Consider the following 12,835-nt stretch of genomic DNA (forward strand, 5'->3'; position numbering starts at 1 on the left):
GGCTCCTCTTGGCTGTGGCAGTTTGACTTAAGTTTTTTATAATGGAAAAAAGACATTCATACATAATTTTTCTAAAAGCTAGAAAATTTAAAATGAGTAGACAGTTTTAAAGCATATTGAAACTAGCATCTTGTGTTTTGTGTTTCTTTTCTTCTGCGTTTCAGGCCCTCTGTGAATGTGCCCTCCAGACTCCTTATGACAGCTTGAAACTGGGGATGTTGTCTGTCCTGTCCACACTCTCAGGGACCATTGCTGTCAAGCACTATTTCAGCATAGCTTCAGGTAAGGAGAAGATACACGGATGGTGTGCTAATCCCTTTATTCACGTTGATGTTTCAGGTGGTTTCCTTTATCAAGCTTTAGCATCGGGAAAGGTTTCAGTCTCCTGCTTTGTTATATGGTAGTAATTTATTTGAAAATTATTTCTTAACTACTGCTTCTGGTAATCTTTCATCCTTGATCTTAACTCAAGGATATTGTATTCCTATATTTGTTCTTTTTTGAATTATATGTGGGTGCAACAATATTTTTGAGGATGCTTAAAATAGCTGGTTTGCTTTTGTATGTCTGTGACTAAAAGTACCCTTTGAATTTAAGAACATTTCAAAGGCCAAGTGATGGTGAATTTTAAAAGCAAATGTCATGCTACCTTTTCGGTGTATGTTATCACTCTGGAAAATGATTAAAATAAAACTTTACCCCAGTTCAGTAATGCTTTCCTGGTTGCCTAATTCAAGATGAATTAACTCCACAACACCTTTATTAATGTCCAGTGAGGAGTTTAATTACCTAACAGACTTTAGGCTAAAGTGTTTCGTTGTTTTGTTTTAATGCAAATTTTGTGGAATCTTTATTGCTTCCTTTTGTAGTCAATTAATTTGAATTGAATTAATCAAAGAACTATAATGTACATTGTTCCTTTTTATGGTTTCACTACATATGGACTTACTGGGTAAAGAAAATTCCCTGACACATATGTTCTGATAGGATGCTGAAAAGACCTGATATTCTATTGCCAAGCCTTCCTGCCACTAGGGTGCACACATGTGCCCTGGACTTACCTAGTCATTTGCATACCAAGGAGTAGTGATGTGGATGAATCCATTCTGGTGTTATAGCACTGACCACAGCAACATCTGGTTTCCAGGGTACACTGTAGCAGTGGTTGTTTGCTATGTCTTGTACCTTAGGCAGCAGTGTAAGCTGTGACATCAAGATGTCAGTAACAGTGGCATTAATGTCTTCACTGGAACTAATTCCATGGATAGTTTGGGCTGTGATCTTGGTTGGTCTCTCGCCTCACCTTTTTTCCAAGCTTATTTTTCCAGTCTTTCTAGTAATTTTGTGAGGTGCTCTGTATCAGTTATCTGTTGCTACAGAATAGATCACCTCAAAACATAGTGGCCTAAAGCCATGACCATTTCATTTGCTCTGCTTCTGCAAGTCAGTAATTTTGACTAGTCTCAGCTGGGCAGTTCTGCTGGTCTCACTTTATTTATTTATTTTTTTAAAAAAATATATTTTATTGATTTTTCACAGAGAGAAAGGGAGAGGGATAGAGAGCTAGAAACATCGATGAGAGAGATACATCGACCAGCTGCCTCCTGCACACCCCCCACCAGGGATGTGCCCGCAACCAATGTACATGCCCTTGACCAGAATCGAACCTGGGACCTTTCAGTCCGCAGACCGATGCTCTATCCACTGAGCCAAACCGGTTTCGGCTGGTCTCACTTTAGCTCACGCATATGATTGCAGTCACCTGGAGCCTTGATCAGACCATTGGATGGTCTACAATGGCCTCATTCACCAGCTAGTGGTTAAATGGCTTTTAGCTGAGGCACCTTGTGACTCTCAGCAGGCTTGCTTGGGCTATATCATGTTCTCAGGGTTATAGCAGCAGCCAAAAGAAGGCAAAACACCAACACACAAGCACTTTTTAGATTTTTGCTTACACATATTTTTCAATATCTCATTGGACAAAGCAAGTCACGTGGCCAAGTCCAGATAGGTGGGGAAATAACACCTCTTGATGTGAGGAATTGGAAGATTATATTGCAATGGTGAACACCAACATGGGCTAGGAGAGATTGTCACAGTCTCTTTATCAACAATCTGCACAAGTCAACCAATCTCAATTTCTTAGCTTGCAGTTATTTAATATTTTTGATTGACATTACACTTTGAAAGAGCTGCAAACAGAATATTAATCGCATCTTATAATTTGTAAGAGCCTTTCCATACAAGGTCTCATTGCTTCTGTAGTGAGGCACATGCAAGGGAGTTTGTATGTTTTGAAACCGGGGTTTAAAATGTTTTGATATGTTCAAAGTCACATACTTATAAAGGTCTTAAGTCTAGGCTTGAGCCTAGGAATTCTGACTTAGTATTCTTTTTTATAATAGTAAACTGATCTGATACAAGATGACTTCCTTTTTCTTTATTTTTTAATTCCAAAGACATTTTGTAAGCATTGTGTCAGGTTATAATAATCAAGCACTTTTCATGCTAGATGTTTTGTCTTTTTATTGAATTTTATTAAATTGAAGGTTATATGTGCAATTAAACAAAAGACTTAAATAACTAAACTAGGTAATGTTCACATGAAATAAAAGTCTGTACTACTTTTCTCTGCTTGTTTAGGAAATGTGGGTTCTTCCCCCAGATCCTCTGATTTAGTCAAATTAGCCCAAGAGTGCTGTTACCATAATAACAGAGGCATTGCAGCTCATGGAGTCAGAGTCCTGACTAATATAACCGTCTCTTGTCAAGAAAAAGGTAAGCTTGATCAGAACTGGTATGTACAAATTTTTGGATTGAAGCCTGGGCAGATTTCTGTATGTGTTTGGTTTTTTAATCCCTTATTATTTTTAGCCAGTGTGCTTAGATCTACTAGTTGTCTCCTTCTGAAGGATTCTTAAAACAAGTTTTCTCAAAACTACTTAATCCTTCAAAATATTTTTTAAAATGTGAGGACCTTGGGATTGGGATTGTGGAATTGAAAGGTTTTGTGGACTGTTTCCTATTTTCTTCTACTGTTTACCTTTACACAAATGGTGCTGTGGTTAGGGACTACTTCTGACTGACTACCCTTGGTATAAAGCAATTTGTTCAGCTGTACAAAAGCCTGGAAAATTTAGGAAAAAATAAGTTATCAAGAGGCTTAATTAACAAATAGTTTCATCTAGAGCAGTGGTTCTCAACCTTTCTAATGCCATGACCCTTTAATACAGTTCCTCATGTTGTGACCCACAGGTTGAGAACCGCTAGCAGGGTCGCCTAAGACCATCGGAAAACACAGATATTTACATTACGATTCATTAACAGTAGCAAAATTACAGTTATGAAGTAGCAACGAAAATAATTTTATGGTTGGGGGTCACCACAACATGAGGAACTGTATTAAAGGGTCATGGCATTAGAAAGTTGAGAACCACTGATCTAGAGGCAAGTGAATTAACAGAGCAATGTGAATTAAATTTTCAAGGACTTTATTTCTAGATATCTAGAGCATTAAACTGATTTGTATAATTAAGAAAGGCATGCATAGAAAATAATGCATATATTTTATTGTATTCCTAATATCTTTTGACCAGAAGGCTTGGAGAAGTTCAGGCAGGTGTTCAAAAACAGGAAATGCATTTTGGACATTCCACCTGTTTCAGTGTTTCTGATCTTTAGTAAGGATCATACGCTTAGTACCTTCACTGCTTGTTCCTGGTACTGATTTTTTTTATAATACCCTAACCTTCACTAGCCTTTATACTCTTTGCCAAGCCCTACACTAACTCAAGAGACATTTCTCTAAGTTATTTATTGATTCTGATTTGAATACTTAAACCTGTTTTATTTTTGGCATAGTAATGAGTATTTTCCAACATGTAACATAGAAAACTGCTATATGTTCTTAAAGCTGACATATATTAACCTAAATATAGTTAGCTAATATATTCAGAACTTTCTAGAACCTCCAGAGAAATTTTAGCTCTAAGGTAGTGAGAATTGCTGAAAAACTGCTATTACATTAAACATATAAGGGATTTGTTCTTTATGGTCCAACTTAAAACATTAATATGATTATGTGGGTCCTCATTATTTTCTAAAAGTGGCTCAGTGCCCTGCCTGGGTGCTCAATGGTTAGAACACCGGCCTACAGGTTGCAGGTTTGATTCCCAGTCAAGGGCATGTACATCAGATGCAGAAAAATAATAAATAAGTAAGTGGTTCAGCTTTCATTGGGAGCTGAAAGTTTTAACATTCTAGGTGAAAAATGTATCTGCATAATTTATATCTGATTAGAAAGATTAATACATACTACATGGTTTGCTTTTCCTAGTATTTTCCTCAGCTAATCTGTTGATAGTATTTCAGTTATACTTTATTTAAACCTTTGTGGCTTTAGCTCTTAATTTAATGTGTATGTTTTTATAATCTTCTATAAAGTAGTAACAATACGAAAGTCTGAAAATAGCCTTTACATTTCAGAAATGTTGCCAAAATTTTTCAGGAAGGTTAGCTTTGCTTATTGAGGTATTTACTGTATCTTACATTCCTTAATGTTTTTTCGTGTGTGTGTATATGTGTGTGTGTATTTAATCTTTTCTACTTGACTACTATAAAACTTAGTGTTTTTCCTCTAGACCTATTAGCACTGGAGCAAGATGCTGTTTTTGGCCTGGAATCCCTTCTGGTACTTTGTAGTCAAGATGATAGTCCAGGTGCTCAAGCCACTTTAAAGGTGAAAACATCACTTATTTTAATATAATGCTATTTTCATTGCCTAAGCTAGGAATTGACAATCTCTCTATAAAAGGTCAGATAGTAAATATATTTTGCAGGTTATACACTATACACTCATTGTTCCAACTACTCATTTCTACCTTTGTAGAACAAAGAGCCATGGACATTATGTACAAAAAAGGGGTGTGTGTTATTTACAAAAAAACAACCAGGAGTTGGCCCAAGGACAATAGTTCATCAATTTTCAACCTTTTTCATCTCATGACACATACAAACTAATTACTAAAATTCTGCAGCATACCAAAGAATATATTTTTTGCCAATCTGACACAAAAAAGGTATAATATTGATTCATTCATACTGTATAGCTATTTTTCTGTTGGCTGTTATCATTTTTTTTTTATTTGACAATCTAAGGGAAAAGAGGTCAGTGTTCCTGGCTAAATAGTCAGGTATTGCATATTTTAAAAATTCCACAGCATACTGGTTGAAAATCGCTGCAATAGTTTATTAACCCCTGGCTTAAAGGAACATTTTCCTTGGTCTTCACTATCAAAATTGACATTTTGACCATTGGTGTTTCAAAAGATAGAGAAAATAAAAACCTGAGCTTTGACCTGGTTTGCCATCCATTGACAGTATTTATTAAGTTGTAGTAGATATACATAATGGTCCTAGACAGTGTAAAGCAAAGTTAAATAGAGCTCCTGCACTCTTCGAAATTTATAATCTGAGGTAACACTGAAAAGATCACAAAAACCTGATGAAATAACTGCAGCCAAACTCTTTATGCATAGGTTTGTATTAATTTCCTGAGTATAGATGCCCTAGCTTTTAAGCAAAGTGAGAAACTATGAAAATTTTCACTTTCACTTAATTATAGAAATTATATTAAATATATTTAAGATTTTTTAAATGTGAAATGAGACTCCTCTTTTTGGAGTAAAACATGAAATATAACTTGTGATGGTACAAAATAATTAAGAAGAGCAGGGTTAATAGCAGTAAAAGGCTATTAAGTAGACATTGGAGAATATAAGATTTATAGCTTGTCTGAGGTATGGTTTGAGAGTATAAAGATATTAGTACTGTTAAGTAAAAGCTGATAATCAAGAAGTGTTCATGTAAAGGAAGTAGGCAACCTGTGTTCTGCAAGTGATTCATCCCAAGTCCCTTTGAAACCACAATAAAAGTTGGTGTGTGTGTTTTTAAAGAAGAAAACCAAATTATTTTTCCTCTAAGTGTGGATGTCAGTAAAACATTAGCCTCATAGATGGTCAAGAACAGTTCCCATGTTAAAGGAGCGTCCTATCTAGAGCATACAGAAAATGCTAGATGCCCGATGCACGAAGATTCGTGCAAGAATGGGCCTTCCTTCCCCTGGCTGCCGGCACCGCCTTTGCACCGGCCCGGAGCTGCCTTTCCACCTTCCCACGCTGCCCAGAGGCCCGGAGCGGCTGGGGCGGTGTGGAATGCCTGCGTCCTTCCCCCAGCTGCTCAGTGCCTGTGTATGCAAATTAACCCGCCATCTTTGTTGGGTTACTTTGCATACTCCTGATTGGCTGGTGGGTGTCGTGAAGGTACGGTCAATTTGCATCTTTCTCTTTTATTAGTGTAGATCAGGCGTCCTCAAACTATGGCCCGAGGGCCACATGCGGGTGTTTTTGCCATTTTGTTTTTTTACTTCAAAATAAGATATGTGCAGTGTGCATAGGAATTTGTTCATAGTTTTTTTAAACTATAGTCCGGCCCTCCAACGGTCTGAGGGACAGTGAACTGGCCCCCTGTTTAAAAAGTTTGAGGACCCCTGGTGTAGATGGTTGCCAGTTAGATTCTCAGTCAGGGAACATGCCCGACTTGCATGCTTGATCCCCAATAGGGAGCATGCAGGAGGCAGCTAATCAATGTTTTGCTCTCACATCAATGTTTCTCTCTTTCTCTCTCTCTCTTTAAAAAATCCATTTAAAAACTTCTTTTTAAAAAAAAAAAAAGAGGTAGATGTTAGAGACTTGACAAAAGTGGAAATTACTGGGTTTAGTGATCAGTTGGCTCTATAACAGTGAGAGGACTTCTGGGCTTCTAATTTTGATTACTGGGATGTTAGTGATGCCACTAACTGCCCTGAATAGAAGCTCTAAAGCCAGTTGGTTTTTATTTCACCTCAGAAATAAAAAAAAATAGAAGCCTCTTCTCCCTTCAGTGTGCATAAGAGTCACCTAGAGTATGTGCACACACAGTTAACCCTCTAAGTTTGGGAATCTGTATTTTTAGCAGCATAGGAAGATGATGGCATTGATAAATTTACAAACCACATTTTAGAGGCATTTATTATAAGTAATGAAAGCACAAACAGTTTGGCGTATATTTTGCCTCTTCAACGTTGTTTTTTATGATTTTCTAATAGTCTTAGATTGCGATGAGTGATTAATGTGCAGTCCTGACTTGTTATTTGGTATTAAACATGGTGCATTTTGCATATCCCAATATGGGATCCATTATGTCATGTGATTCTTATGAAGAAAAATGTTATGCCTACAAAAAAAAACAACACAACTTTTCCTTGATTTTCCCCAGTAACTTATACAAAGTTCTTTTCTTTAAAGCTTTACTTAATACCTTCAAAGTGTAAGTGGTCTGTTTTGTTTTCAATGTGCAGATTGCTTTGAAGTGTATGGTGAAGTTGGCCAAGGGCAGACCCCATCTTAGCCAGTCCGTGGTGGAGACCCTGTTGACTCAGTTGCACAGTGCTCAGGACGCTGCCCGGATCCTGATGTGCCATTGCTTGGCCGCCATTGCCATGCAGCTGCCAGTGCTGGGCGATGGAATGTTGGGCGACCTCATGGAGCTCTACAAGGTTATCGGACGATCAGCCACAGACAAGCAGCAGGAACTTCTGGTAAAGAGTCACTTTTTGATGGTGAATAAGATCTGGTCTAGTGAGAATTACTTTAAGTAGTTAGCTTTACTGTTGGACTTTACTTACAAAGCAAAATAAACAACAGGTTAAAGTAATTATCTAAGACTGAGGGAATGCTGAAGTCAAAATAGAATTGGAACCATGAGCTTTTTACTATTTCTACTTTTGATTTAGAAAGTCCTATTTAGTTCAGATCTAAAACTTCTTTCTTCCTACGCCCTGTCAAGTCAGCTTAGTGTAGCCAAAGCCTTCAATTTGATGTATTTGTTCTATTACAAAGGACAAAATGATAATTGGATTTTTCTTTTTTATACAAAGCAAATAATGAACTAAACCCTGTTTTGTACTTCCAAAAATGTAAGTTAAAGACCTGATGATAACAGCAACCAGAGATTAGCACAGATTCCTCTTTTCCAACCCAGGATTTCTGTAGCTGTTTAGGATCCAATTTAGGTTTCAGTATAATCCTGGGGTTGGGGAAGGTGTGTGCTTGTTAAAAAACAGAAGCCATGGAAGTGATCATATTGTTTAGCTGAAAGTTCTACCAGACTGAGCGTAGGCTACATGCTAAATAGGCATAAATTAGATGTAAGCCTTAAGTTGGCCGCTCCATATTGTTTCTGGTCATCTGAATTTAGGGATTGGGAAAAGCTTAATGAAATTGCTTACTCAAGCCTCATTTATATTTAATCCTCCAGGTCAGCGGTCACCAACCTTTCGGACCTCACGGACCACCAGTTGGCGACTGCTGCTCCAAAGGTTTCCTTAAACCAGTGGTCGGCAAACCGCTGCTCGCGAGCCACATGCAGCTCTTTGGCCTCTTGAGTGTTCTAACGCCACTTCTTCAAAATAGACTCGCCCAGGCCGACTTCTGCACATGGGCCACGAAGTTTCAATCGCACTGTACTTGTGCGCCCACACGTGGCATTTTGTGGAAGAGCCACACTCAAGGGGCCAAAGAGCCGCATGTGGCTCGCGAGCCGCAGTTTGCCGACCACTGCCTTAAACCAACAGTCGCCAACCTTTCAGACCTCAGAACCAACAGACCACTGGTTGGCGACTGCTGCTTCAGGGCATATTCTGTAAAAGATTACCCCTTTCATTATTTGCTATCAGGAAAGGGTTACCCTGAGGTCCAAGTGGCAGTGGTCTTGGGAATGACATCATTCAGTCACCATGATATATACCGTATTTCCCGGCGTATCAGATGACTTTTTAACCCAGGAAAATCTTCTATACGCCGGAAAATACGGTATATGGTCCTTTGTTTATATCAGCTTTGGAATACTAAGAAGCAGTTGGCCAAGTTTATTTTTTATTGAAGCAGCATTTTCAACCAATGTTCTTTATCCCTTTTTTGTTAGTATTACTTTAAAGCCATTTTAAATTATGAAACATAATATTCCAAAAATGTAAAGAATTATATGTTGAAAACCCTTGCATCCATCCCTGGCTTAAGAAAAAAATATTACCAGATTTGTACTTCCCTTTACATCTCCCTTCTAGAGGTAACCACTATCCTGAATTTGGTGTTTATCATTCCCATGTATTTGTTATATATTCACTATCTTAGTATATATACAAAGTAGCATGCACTATTATTTTCCATATTTTTAACTTTGTATAAATGCTACCATACTGCATGTAATCTTTTATATTTTTCCTATTTTGTTTAAATCCTCTATATTGAAAAGTGTATCTCTAGTTTACTCATTTCACTGCTGCATAGCATTTCATTGTGATTTTATAATTTATCCATATTTATGGGAATTATAAACAATTGTCTGAACAATGGAATAAATTGCTCTATAACTTCAAAGTGAAAAATTAGTAAATGTCAAAGGAGAACAAGTTTTTTCTTATTTGATAGACTGTCATTAGTTTTCCTCCCTTTTGGGTAAAGCTATCTGTGACATTGAGTAGAATTACATGATTTTTTTAATTGTCTATCTTCTTGCCCAATGTTAGGTGAGTTTGGCCACTGTGATTTTTGTTGCCAGTCAGAAAGCACTATCTGCTGAGATAAAGGCAGTCATTAAGCAGCAGCTTGAAAGCGTCTCCAATGGATGGACTGTGTACCGAATTGCCAGACAGGCATCCAGAATGGTATGTGTGATCCATATCTGTTATGGGAAAGTCCCACGTGAATTCCAAAAATCTGAGCTCTTTCTGGCTTCAGGTTGTTAGTACCACTTTCATTTCGCCTGATACTTTCATAACCACAGTCGCCTCCCACCCACCATTTCTGTCCTCCTTTGTTAATACACCGTTTATTCCCTTTCTCTCTCCAAACTTATCATTCTTGTGTAGAAACAGGAAAGTTTTTGTATGCTGTTCTCTTCTCAGCCATATGCAAAGCCCAACAATTTTCATTAATTTTGTTTGAGAGGAAAGAAATACAGAGCTTTGAATACTATAGAAAGAAACCCGTTGGGGTTAAGTCCAGAAAGCAAAATTGGAAAAGCATTATTCTAGGTCAGTGGTCGGCAAACTGCGGCTCGCGAGCCACATGCGGCTCTTTGGCCCCTTGAGTGTGGCTCTTCCACAAAATACCACGGCCTGAGTGAGTCTATTTTGAAGAAGTGGCATTAGAAGAAGTTTAAGTTAAAAAAATTTGGCTCTCAAAAGAAATTTCAATCATTGTACTGTTGATATTTGGCTCTGTTGACTAATGAGTTTGCCGACCACTGTTCTAGGTGATTGAAGCACACGTTATCATTGTTTCTCAAATGGGAGGAGGACCACTACTGACAGGATGGGATTCTTTATTATGCCCAGCTGTCCCAAGCATCCAAGCACTGCAGGGCTCTGAGCATCCCTGGGCCCCAGCAGTTAAATGACATTCACATCCCCCCCAACAACCACCCTTCCCCCCAGTCATTTCCAGAGGCAAGCGCAGTAATCTTCTTGATAGTCACGTAATAGAGCTTACTGGAGTTTCCTCCCACACCCACTGAGTAGCTCATACCAAATGACATACGATGAGTATTTATACTTTCCATATTTTGAACTAAAATTCTAGACTCAGGTTGTAGTTAATTCCTTTATTTTCTCTTTGCAACTGTCTTAGTAAAGAACTGTGGGCATTAGGTTACATAAAAGCAACTCATCATATGTTGTCTGAGAAAATACTGAATCTCAAAGAATTATAAGGAATGATTGTTATAGCTTATCCAAGATTTCGGTTTGTCTTTTAGCTGCTAATTCAATTGTAAGAACTTCATTATGTACCATGATTTTTTTTTTATTTTTTTTTTTTTTTAGGGTAACCATGACATGGCCAGAGAGCTCTATCAGAGTTTGCTGACTCAGGTTGCTTCAGAACACTTCTACTTCTGGCTGAACAGTTTGAAGGAGTTCTCACATGCAGAACAGTGTCTCACTGGGTTGCAAGAGGAGAATTATAGTTCAGCACTTTCTTGCATTGCTGAGTCTTTAAAATTCTACCACAAAGGGATTGCATCCTTAACAGTAAGTCCTCTTAATTCTCCTTTGGTGATGATGACGTGTGTAAGAATGGCCTCCCTTTTCTTTTTATTATCCTGTTTTAACTACCCTGAAACATCTGACATTATACATGTATATATGTATTTAATAGTCTTTTAATGACTTTTGTGGTATGTGTATTTAATGAGACTTGGCAGTAATTAAGGACTGAATATATATATATATATATATATATATATATATATATATATATATTCAGTCCTTAATTACTGCCAAGTCTCATTATATGGCAGGATTAAAGTAATAAATAGGACATGGAAGTAAATCCTTAACCCTTCATCTACTTTTTAATATTCATAGATTGATGGGTTTCTCATTTTGTTTTTATCAAGTACCAGGAACCATATATGAAGAGGATTGCTGAATCCATACAGAAGGGATAAGTGGAGATATGATCCTTCTTTTCCAGAATCCTATTAATAACACCCCAGCCTGAGTCACTACATCTATCAATGTAAATCCCCCTCCCATCTCAGACCTCAAAGCTACTCACTAAGAAACTAGAGTTTCTGGCTTTGTGGATAAAGAAGAAATTATTAAGGATGCTGGCGAGTGTCCCCGCCCCACCTATGATTCCCTCCCATTACAAATTAAGTTAGCCAGCTAAATTTTTTCATTGTTCAGCTAAGAAAGTGAAGGGGGTACAGAGAAAGCACATTTAACATATCTTATGTTTCCTTTAAATCAGTTATATTCTTAAGTAAGAACCTGTTTTCCTAACTGAGCATTTTCTGTGTTAATGCAAGAACTTTTCCCCTTTAAGAGTAAAGAGTTTATATAATCAACATTAAACATTTTAAAAACATAGTCATTCAATTTTTAAAATTGTATATATTTCGATGGGGCCATAAAACTTTTGGTAACAGTTTATATACATTTATTACATAATCTAAAGTATTTGTAATGGTGGCACATCCTAAAAGAAGTGCTTTAAAGTAGAACATAGAATAAACAGATGGCACAAAAGAGACAGAATATTTAGACTACTGTGGGAGCATATCTTTTGAAGTACAATTTTTCTGCTTAGGATTGATTTCTATTTTAAAACAGAAGCTCCTCTCCATGTTAAAAAGTAGCATTGAATGCTATGATTTTTCTCCTCTTGATTATTCTAGGAAAAGATTGTTGTTGCCTATATCAGGCTAATAAATGCCTCAAAAAATCAAAAGTTACAATTATTGGTTCTGATCAATAGAATTATTTCATTTTCTAGTTTATGTGGAGCAGAAAATAGTTAATCATTCAGTACAGTAAATGCTAAGAACTGTGAAACAGGCTCACAAAGGTTGATAGACTTAATATTATGAAAACCTCTATTGAATTTTTAATAATCTTTTAATGATTTGTGTGGTATGTGTATTTAATGAGGCTTGTCAGTAATTAAGAAAGTACTCAGTTGACAGACAGAAGGCCCTTTTCTTAGTCTTTACTCTGCCATTAACAAATTGTGACCTAAGCAGGTTTTTGAACCTCAGATCATTTCCTTTGGAAATGGAGTTCTTTTCTTTTATTATTACTATTTAAAACATTTTTAAATATATTTTTATTGATTTTAGAGAGGAAGGGAGAGGGAGAGAGATAGAAACACCAATGATTTTTAGAGAAAATCATTGATCATCTGCTTTCTGCACACCCCCTATGGGGGATTGAGCCTGCAACCCAGGCATGTGC

General features: G+C 37.1%; 1 protein-coding gene across 1 annotated transcript in view; it reads left to right on the forward strand.

The window, feature by feature from the left end:
* Nucleotides 1–12,835, forward strand: part of INTS7 (integrator complex subunit 7) — a 48,620-nt gene that overhangs the window by 18,480 nt on the left and 17,305 nt on the right. The window contains exons 8-13 of the mRNA XM_008145989.3: nt 165–282; nt 2,644–2,778; nt 4,641–4,738; nt 7,397–7,636; nt 9,626–9,763; nt 10,922–11,128. Of these exons, the coding sequence (XP_008144211.1) occupies nt 165–282; nt 2,644–2,778; nt 4,641–4,738; nt 7,397–7,636; nt 9,626–9,763; nt 10,922–11,128 (936 nt within the window). The remainder of the gene's footprint in view (nt 1–164; nt 283–2,643; nt 2,779–4,640; nt 4,739–7,396; nt 7,637–9,625; nt 9,764–10,921; nt 11,129–12,835) is intronic.

This window comes from Eptesicus fuscus, chromosome 22, assembly GCF_027574615.1.
Source record: "Eptesicus fuscus isolate TK198812 chromosome 22, DD_ASM_mEF_20220401, whole genome shotgun sequence".
NCBI classification, from domain to species: Eukaryota; Metazoa; Chordata; class Mammalia; order Chiroptera; family Vespertilionidae; genus Eptesicus; species Eptesicus fuscus.